Raw genomic sequence first — 9,212 nt, forward strand, 5'->3', positions numbered from 1 at the left:
TTAGCTGGGCGTGGTAGCAGTTGCCTGTAATCCCAGCTACTCGGGAGGCTGAAGCAGGAGAATTGCTTGAACCCGGGAGGCAGAGGTTGCAGTGAGCCCAGATCACACCACTGCACTCCAGCCTGGGTTGACAGAGCACGACTCCATCTCAAAAAAAAAAAAAATTCACTTCTTCCAGAGTGCACTTTTTTGTTTGTTTGTTTGTTGAGACAGAGTCTTGCTTTGTCGCCCAGCCTGGAGTACAGTGGCCAGATCTCAGCTCACTGCAAGCTCCGCCTCCCGGGTTCACACCATTCTCCTGCCTCAGCCTCCTGAGTAGGTGGGACTACAGGCGCCCGCCACCTCGCCCGGCTAGGTTTTTGTATTTTTTAGTAGAGACAGGGTTTCACCGTGTTAGCCAGGATGGTCTCGATCTCCTGACCTTGTGATCCGCCCGTCTCGGCCTCCCAAAGTGCTGGGATTACAGGCTTGAGCCACCGCGCCCGGCCCTCAGAGTGCACTTTTATGTACAATTTAATGCACTTCCCACCACCAGTGATGCCCCTTTTCTAAATTCACCCAATCATATATTGCCCAGTGATACTGATTTTTATTGCAGTTTTACTATTGAACTCCTAGATTTTGATTTCTATCTTCAGGTGTTTCTGTCTTGTGTAATGGATATATTTCATGTACTTCCTCAGATTTCCTTTGCCTTGTTTGTTTTCTGTACCCATAATCATTTGCTCTGCTTGTGGCTCACCAGTTGCATTTCTGGAATCTCTGGCTTCTCCTGCCACTTCTGAACAATGCAGGAGCTGACTTCTCAGTGGCTGCTAGGGCCTGGGTAATGCATGCTGGGAGTATGGGGGGGTCACTCCCCATGGAGTAACTTTTGCCAGCTGAAACCAATGGACTGAGTAAGCACAATACTTAAATTCCCTTTTCTCCTTCCTTCTGAGGATGCGAGGATGGTTTCTCCAGTGTGTCTGGAGACAGGCAAGACTGAGTGAGTGTACCTGCTGACAAAGCTGCTGTGTCTCTTCTGGCTCATTTTCAAGGCGGGGCCAGCAAGGTAACACATCACCATGTATTACTTCACATCCTCCTCTACCTAACTTCCTTCCAGCTTTATTCACTCTGGCTGTCCTGAATTTGTGCCTCCCAAATAAAGCACTGGCACTTAATCTTTACCTCGAGGGCAGGATCCACATTTTTAATGTTTCTGTTATCCACAGCACCTAGTACATGGCATTTGGTATTCAATACATATTATAAATAAATGGTCAAGATGTAAGAATCCCCTTTCTGGTATAAATAACTGTGGTACTTCATTAGAGAACAAATACACATTAAGATACAATTTATAGTATCTCATGATGTATATTTTAGGTGTTTTGTGTTTTGATTTATGAAAATAGAGATGAGGTCTCACTATTGTTACAGCTCTTTTACTCCTGAATTTGATGAGTTCTGAGTTCTTGTCCCATGACTGAGAAGAATGAGGTACACAGACACTGGAGAGTGAGTAAGGCAGAGTAGAATTTACTGAGTGACAGAAAGCCTCTTGACAGTGAGAGTGTACCCGATGGTGGGTTGCTGGCCACGAGCCTGAGTCTGTGGGTTTTTGTGGGCTAGAAATGGACAAGTGCATGCTGATTGATCTGTGGCTATGCTTGAAAAAGCACCATTCAGAAATAGGCACGATAGTATAGAGGACCAATTGGGGAAGGGTAGGTATGTGTAAAATAGGTGAAGGATAAGGACCAATCAGAAGAGAGGGTACCAGATGAGAATGGGAGCTCTCAGTCTGGTTCCTGGATCTATCCGGAACTCATAGCTTGGTTTTCAGGCTTTAAACTGTCCTTGGCTTGTGTGGGGAAAAGAAAGAGATCAGACTGTTACTGTGTCTATATAGAAAGAAGTAGACATAAGAGACTCCATTTTGTTCTGTATTTGAGATGCTGTTAATCTGTGACCCTACCCCCAACCTTGTCCTTGCAAGAGACATGTGCTGTGGTAACTCAAGGTTTAATGGATTTTGGGCGTGCAGGGTGTGTCTTTGTTCCTAGAAAAGCTAGGTATTGTCCAAGGTTTATCCCCATGTGATAGGATGAAACAATGTTGCTAAAAGGTTTATCTCAAGGCACAGGATTTTCCTTTAAACTTATTCATGTCACAGAGATCCTTGTTCTTATGTCTTACTGCTAATTTCCTCCCTAAAAACGATCCTATTGTCCTGCCACTCCCTTATCTTTAAGATGATAAAGATAATTATCTATAAATACTAAGGGAACTCAGAGGCCGGTGCCGGCGTGGGTCCTCTGTAAGCTGAGCGCCGGTCCCCTGGGCCCCCGCTTTTCTTTCTCTATACTTTGTCTCTGTGTCTTATTTCTTTTCTCAAGTCTCTCGTTCCACCTAACGAGAAACACCCACAGGTGTGGAGGGGCAGGCCACCCCTTCAGCTTGAAGGTTGAGTTTCACCAGGGACCCATCCCTGTCTGCCTAGGAATTTACCTGCCTCCTATTGCTATCACTATGTTTCCCAAGCTGGTTTCAAACCCCTGAGCTCAAGTGATCCTCCTACCTTGACCTCCTAAGATGCTTGGATTAGAGGCATGAGCCACCATGTCCAGCCTTATTTATTTTTTAAATAGGTAATACACATTCACATGGTTCAAAATTGAAAATATACAAAATGGATTAACAGTGAAAAGACCTCCTCTTATCTTTGACCCCTAGCCTCTTAACTTTCTTTCCTGACAACTAATGTTATCAGTTTCTTGTGTATCTCTGCAGAAGTTTATGGATATATAAACTAATATGCATTATATATATGCATATATATATATTTGATTTTGCACCTTTTTTCCACTTAGCAATATATATTGGAAATAAACATTTGAAAAGAACAATACATTTGGTGATAACTTCATATCATTACACAAAGAGCTTCTTCATTCTTTTGTATGGCTACACAGAAAGTATCTATTGTATCCATTTGCCATAATTTATTTCACATCCCCTCACTCTTTGCTATAAAAATAAGGCTGTAATACATTGTGCATACTTTTGGCCATTTCCAAGATGAATTACTGGAGGTGGAATCACCGGGTCATAGGGTAGCAGGTTAGTTTTTGACGGATGGTATCGACTCTTTGAGGGGCGACTTTTGCTCTTCAGGGGTCCTGACTGCTTTCCCCTTCTCAATTACCTGCACAGCCCTCAGCAAACTGTCCTGCAGAGCCTGGTTCTTTACCATGTGAGTAATCAGGAGCGTGATGTCCCTGAGGCACATCTGCCTCGCTTTGTCAGTATAGTGTTCTGCCTTGTTACCGTGTGCAATAAAGAAGGTACAAAGTGCTGTGACGTCTCCTTCTTGTAGCCCGCACTCCTCCAGAACGGAATCCCATACAACTCTAATGCGCTCGTTCTTAACTGTTCGTCTGAGTACAGAGGCTAAGGTTGGAAGACCTCTCACCAGGTCTGGCAGCTTCTCAAGCACACGAGTATGCAAGCAGGTAAGTACTTCAATGACGTAGCTGTATAAAATATTCAATTCCATTGAAGTGAACCTACAAAAAATATGGAGAGCTTCTTAAGCAGTCAAAAATATATAGAAACAGAAAATGAATTCTTTTAGGATTAACTCAATATGAACCCACTAGGAGAACCAGCTGTTGTAATTTAGAAAATATTTACTTTAGAATTTAAATTCAAATTCAAATACTTACCTTTTTTTTTTTGTTTTAAAGAGATGGGGTCTCACTTCGTTGCCCAGGCTGTTCTCGAACTCCTGAGCTCAAGTGATCCTGTTGCCTCGGCTTCCCAGAGTGCTGGGATTAAAGGCATGAGCCATCATGCCCTGCCAATACTTACTTTAGAATTAATGCAGATAGGCTGGGCACAGTGGCTCACTCCTGTAATCCCAGCACTTTGGGAGGCTGAGGTGGGTGGATCACCTGAGGTCAGGAGTTTGAGACTAGCCTGGCCAACATGGTGAAATCCGTCTCTACTGAAAATACAAAACTTAGCTGAGTGTTGTGATGCACGCTTGTAATGGTAGCTAATCAGGAGGCTGAGGTAGGAGAATGGCTTGAACCCGGGAGGTGGAGGTTCCAGTGAGCTGAGATTGCCCCACTGCACTCCAACCTGGGTGACAGAGCAAGACTCCGTCTCAAAAAAAAAAAAAAGATAGAAAAAGAAAAAGAAATTAATGCAAATAAGGCTTTGGCAAGCAAGAGACCCTGTGATGAGATATGTACCATAGTTCCTGGCATATAAAGAGATGTGCAAATTAATCTTTTTTAAAAAACATAACCTAAGAAAATGTAATTGCTTTACAATCCATTGTGGGAAAGATACTAAAAAATTCAATTTTGGAATGACCACTGGAAGCTCTCAAAGCCACAGAATCCCACTGATTTCTCAACTGATACTCACTCGAGTGCCCGAACTGCTGTCCACATCTCATCTTGGGCTGCTTGGCTTGCCAGAGTCTTACTATGATGCTCGAATTTCTGCATCAGGTTATCCTTGGTGAAGTCTAGTTCTCTGAACTGTGCTTCTAACGCTTGGAGTTTGTGGTCTACTCTATAGGATAACAGAATCAAGGGTTAGTTTAGGTTACAGGACAAAACTAAGGTTTTGCTTTAAGCTGAGGCTCTAGTACATTATTTACAACCACTACCAAATTTGGATAACTTTTTTTTAACTTTTACTTTAAACTATGAAGGGAAAATGGGTAGCTATTTGAATTTGAAAGTTTCAACAAAAAAGGTTCCATTTGCCATTCTCTCTAGCCACCATCCTTGTCCTTTCATCCCATATATTGCAAACCTTTGAACTATCTAATTACTTGAATTGCCTGTCATGTCTTGTTTTTGTATTATACCTTATGCTTTATTTGTTTATGTATGTATGTATTTATTTTATAATACAGAGTCTCACTCTGTTACCCAAACTGGAGTGCTGTGGCACAATCACTATCTCCCAGGCTCAAGTGATCTTCCCACCTCAGCCTCCCGAGTAGCTAGGACTATAGTTGTGTGCCACCATACCTGGCTAATTTTTAAAAAATATTTTTTTGTAGAGACCAGGAATTGCTATGTTTGGCTGGTCTTGAACACCTGGGCTCCAGTGATCCACCTGTCTTGGCCTCCCAAAGTACTGGGATTACAGGCATGAGCCACCATGCCCGGGCTATATCTTATGTGTTAAAGAATATTTTATGTAAGCATTACTTTGGTGTTCACAGCAACCACAAAAAGTAAAGCAGTCATTTTTACTATTTTACTATTAAAGAAATTGAGTCTCAAGAGGATTGAGACCTAATGTCATAAAGTTAGCTAGTGCTGAGACCAGTATATAATATGGTGACTTTTTCTACCCTCTTCTAGTTGTCCAACTCTTATCCTTTCTTCCAGAATCAGCTCAAATCCACTGCCTTGTTAAATTCCCCTTCTACCTGGTGATCTCCTTGCCCGCCTACTTCTCGCTTACAAGTAATGCCTCTGTGAACCCATCTCCCCACCTCCTGCTTTACTTTACTATTGGGGTTAGCCTTTCATGAACTAAACTGTAAGTTCTTAGAGGGAAGGAATCAGAGACTATTTCTTAGATACCTTTATGCCTGTCTCCCAATACCCAGCAAAGGTCTTACACTGTAATAAAAGTTTTCCTGTATGATTGGCATCTTTGATGTGAATGAAATGCTGAGTTTTGTAACCCAAAATGAAGATTTGAGTAGCTCTGAACAGCCGTGACCATCAGAGGGTGCTGTGGCACCAGCATTATGTCTAATTAATCACAGAGACTGGAGGACACACCTCACTTGTCTGAGCCACCTAGATTGTCATTATGAGGGAAGTGATGAGTCAACACACACGCTACTTCTCTGAGCTTCCGTGTCCCCAGTGACCCGAATACCTTTGTGACTGCCCAGCATTCTATGCTTGATCATCTTTTATTCTTGGTTCTGAATTTCTCTCAAGGCTAATTCTCCTTCAGGTATTACATCTCTGCTAAGCTTTAAACCTGTATTTTCTTTTCTTTTCTTTTCTTTTTTGAGATGGAGTCTCGCTCTATCACCCAGGCTGAAGTGCAGTGGCACAATCTTGGCTCACTGCAACCTCTGTCTCCCGGATTCAAGCGATTCTCCTGCCTCAGTCTCCCAAGTAGCTGGGACTACAGGCGCCACCACACCCGGCTAATTTTTGTATTTTCAGTAGAGATGGGGTTTTGCCATGTTGGCCAGGCTGGTCTCAAACTCCTGACCTCAGGTGATCCGCCCGCCCAGCCTCCCAAAGTGCTGGGATTACAGGCATGAGCCACCATGCCCGGCCTAGACCTGTATTTTCAATATGTTTTGTGCATCTCCACAAAGATGGAAATGTCAAACTCAACTCTCCTAAGCTTAACCTACTAATACCTCCCCCATCTTCAGAAATTACTGTGAAGAAATGTCAACTGCTTTACACATAGATAAAACTCAGTATAAAATGTTCACTTTGTAGGAATAAAAGCCTGTGTGACCTAATATGCCTGCAATTTCTGTCTACAAGGCAAAACCATGTGATTTGAGCTGGGTGCAGTGGCTCACACCTGTAATCCCAGCACTTTGGGAGGTCAAGGCGGGAGGATCACTTTAGTTCAGGAGTTTGAGACCAGCTTGGGCAACATAGTGAGTCCTCATCTCTACAAAAAATAAAAAATTAGCCTAGTGTGGTGGTGTGTGCACTTGTGGTCCCAGCTACTGGGGAGGCTGAGGTATGAGAATTGCTTGAGCCCAGGAGGCCAAGGCTGCAGTGAGCTGTGATGATGCCACTGCACTCAGCTTGGGCAACACAGTGAGACCCTGTGTCAAAAAAAAAAAGTCATTTGGCATATACTATTTGTATTAACTTCTAGACCTTTAAGACTATATTGCTTATAGGTCATCTGTAGTTTGAATCTTAGAAAGTAATTCTAGCTTGTCAATCAGTATAAAAAAGTACAGTTGCAGTTCTTCGGAATCCTCTCACCAAAGGACAGTCCCAGGCCATTCCACAAAAATCTAAACCAACATGCAAATCTGAGCGCAGGCTGTTTTGTTTTGTTTTGTTTGACTACAGTTCCCTAGTCCCGTTAATGACCTCACCATCCAACCAATTCCTTGAACTAGAAATCTCAGAATAATTCTCAACTTTTCTTCTTTCCCCAATTTATGTCTCTCTAACCCATTCCTGCCTCTCCATCTCCACTAAATGAGTTTCTCATCATCTTTCACTAGGACTCAAGATTACAGTAGCCTAACTGGACCCCTGTTTTCCATTTCCCATCCATCCTCCAGACACATTCTTCTAAAACACAATTCCGATTCTGTACCTCAGCTGATTACAAATGGTTGACGTTATCCTGGCTTGCCCAGTGATCTACTCAGAGGCAAATTGGATCTCTTCGGCAGGAAAGTCAAGGACCTTTACCCTTTGCTCCTGTCTTCCGCCAGTCCCCTCACCCATCCTAGTCACCAATACATGAGACATCTCTTGTCATTGCTTGGATACATCATGTGGTTCCAGGCTTACATATGGCACATACCCACTGTTTCCTCAGCCTAGAATTCCTTCCCATATTTTTCTCCCTCATAAGCTCCTACTTGCACTTTAAGATCCAGCTTAAATGACCCTATATGAAGAGTTCCTTTCTCTAGTGTCAAAGGCAAAATTGGTTGATCCTCCCTTCATATTTGCACAGATCTTTAGGAACATCACCGTTGAAAGGTCAGTCACATTAAATTGTAAATATTTTTCAAACTTTTCTCTTTCCTACAGGTTGTGAGCTCCTTTTACCTTTTTTTGTAAATCGAATTTAGCACATGCATACATTCAATGGCGTTACTGCACCTGGGAGCAGACTCTTCTTTATTGTTAATTTACATAGGTTTGGGCCTGGAAGACTTAAACCACTGTCATAGAGATGGAATTCTTTTTTTGGACGGAGTCTCACTCTGTTGCCAGGCTGGAGTGCAGTGGCGCGATCTCAGCTCACTGCAACCTCTGCCTCCCGGGTTCAAGTGATTCTCCTGCTTCAGCCTCCCGAGTAGCTGGGACTACAGGTGCCCGCCACCATGCCCACCTAATTTTTGTGTTTTTAGTAGAGGCAGGGTTTCACCATGTTAGCCAGTATGGTCTTGATCTCTTGACTTTGTGATCTGCCCACCTCAGCCTCCCAGTGTGCTGGGATTATAGGCGTGAGCCACGGCGCCAACCATAGAGACAGAATTCTAATGAGCACGTCTGTAGTTCTTTGTTTATTTCTATTCTTCATTCTTCTCTTACCCATCTTCCCAGAATAGCAGACCCATGCTTGCTCCCTCCCTATAGCCCTCAGCAACCTTTTCATTGCCTCCTTCAAGGATATCAGGGTTGTGGTTTCATTGTTCATCTTCTTAAGGCAAAAGGAAAGAAAACAAAAACAAAGCAAAACAAAAAAGCAATAAATGTTTGAATCCAGAATTTTCTGCTGTCTTCCTCTCAGCAACAGGCAGCAGTATCATGAGCACTCAATCTACACTCTGCCTGAAAGGTCACTCAGTACAAGAAGCTTTTAATAGCTTGCACATCCAAATATAGTTTCAAAGAACTGATCCTGTGAACACAGGTGTCCTGGAATGCACTATCACATTCGCGTTTGAAAACTGAACCATAGTACATCAACATAGAGCAACAACCATGTATAATTATGACTCTGTGTACATGACTGTAATATATATACAGATACATTAATGTAACATACAGGATTAAGTTACATGGAAATGTTACTGTCATATTTTAACAGCTTCATTATTCAATTACAACCTAAATTAGGTTTAAAGAGTGCCCCAGATCTTTTATGGTGATGGTATCAAAGCAAAAAACCTAATCATCATTAGAAACTACTAAATGCTTGTTATGGCTGGGCATGGCGGCTCACTCCTGTAATCCCAGCCCTTTGGGAAGCCAAGGTGGAAGGATTGCTTGAGCCCAGGAGTTCAAGACCAGCCTGGGCCACAGAGCGAGACTATCTCCACAAAAAATACAAAATTAGCCAGGAGTGGTGGTGCACACCTGTAGTCCCAGCTACTCAAGAGGCTGAAGTGGCAGGACTGCTTGAGCCCAGGAGTTTGAAGCTGCAGTGAGCTATGATCATGCCACTGCACTCCAGCCTGGGCAAGAGAATATATATATACATTAGAGAGAGAAAGAGAGAGAGAC

The 9,212-nt window shown here is 42.9% G+C and overlaps 1 protein-coding gene across 3 annotated transcripts; it reads right to left on the reverse strand.

Moving 5' to 3' along the window:
* Positions 1-2,975: 2,975 nt before the first annotated feature.
* Positions 2,976-8,490, reverse strand: LOC105470777 (single-pass membrane protein with coiled-coil domains 1). Of its 3 annotated transcripts, none has more exons than XM_011723012.2 (3): positions 8,354-8,490; positions 4,423-4,572; positions 2,976-3,554 (listed from the first exon to the last, which is right to left on the reverse strand). In XM_011723012.2, the coding sequence occupies exons 1-3, from the start codon at positions 8,401-8,403 to the stop codon at positions 3,110-3,112; spliced, it is 645 nt and encodes a 214-aa protein (XP_011721314.2). In that variant the 5' UTR covers positions 8,404-8,490; the 3' UTR covers positions 2,976-3,109. The 3 variants fall into 3 exon arrangements, 2 of the variants coding, with proteins under 2 accessions (XP_011721314.2, XP_011721313.2); XM_011723011.2 differs by lacking the exon at positions 8,354-8,490 and adding an exon at positions 5,642-5,800; XR_011619497.1 differs by lacking the exons at positions 2,976-3,554; positions 8,354-8,490 and adding an exon at positions 5,604-5,781 and having other exon boundaries at positions 4,436-4,572.
* Positions 8,491-9,212: the final 722 nt, after the last annotated feature.

The sequence above is a fragment of the Macaca nemestrina genome, chromosome 2 (assembly GCF_043159975.1).
Source record: "Macaca nemestrina isolate mMacNem1 chromosome 2, mMacNem.hap1, whole genome shotgun sequence".
NCBI classification, from domain to species: domain Eukaryota; kingdom Metazoa; phylum Chordata; class Mammalia; order Primates; family Cercopithecidae; genus Macaca; species Macaca nemestrina.

Coding starts and splice junctions, on each gene's coding strand:
- LOC105470777 (XM_011723011.2), bottom strand. CDS start 5,772: ATGCTGGTGCCACAGCACCCTCTGATGGTCACGGCTGTTCAGAGCTAC. Junction 4,573..5,641: donor AGGAAAACTTTTATTACAGT/GTAAGACCTTTG, acceptor GTTATCCTATAG/AGTAGACCACAAACTCCAAG. Junction 3,555..4,422: donor ACAGCAGTTCGGGCACTCGA/GTGAGTATCAGT, acceptor TATTTTTTGTAG/GTTCACTTCAATGGAATTGA.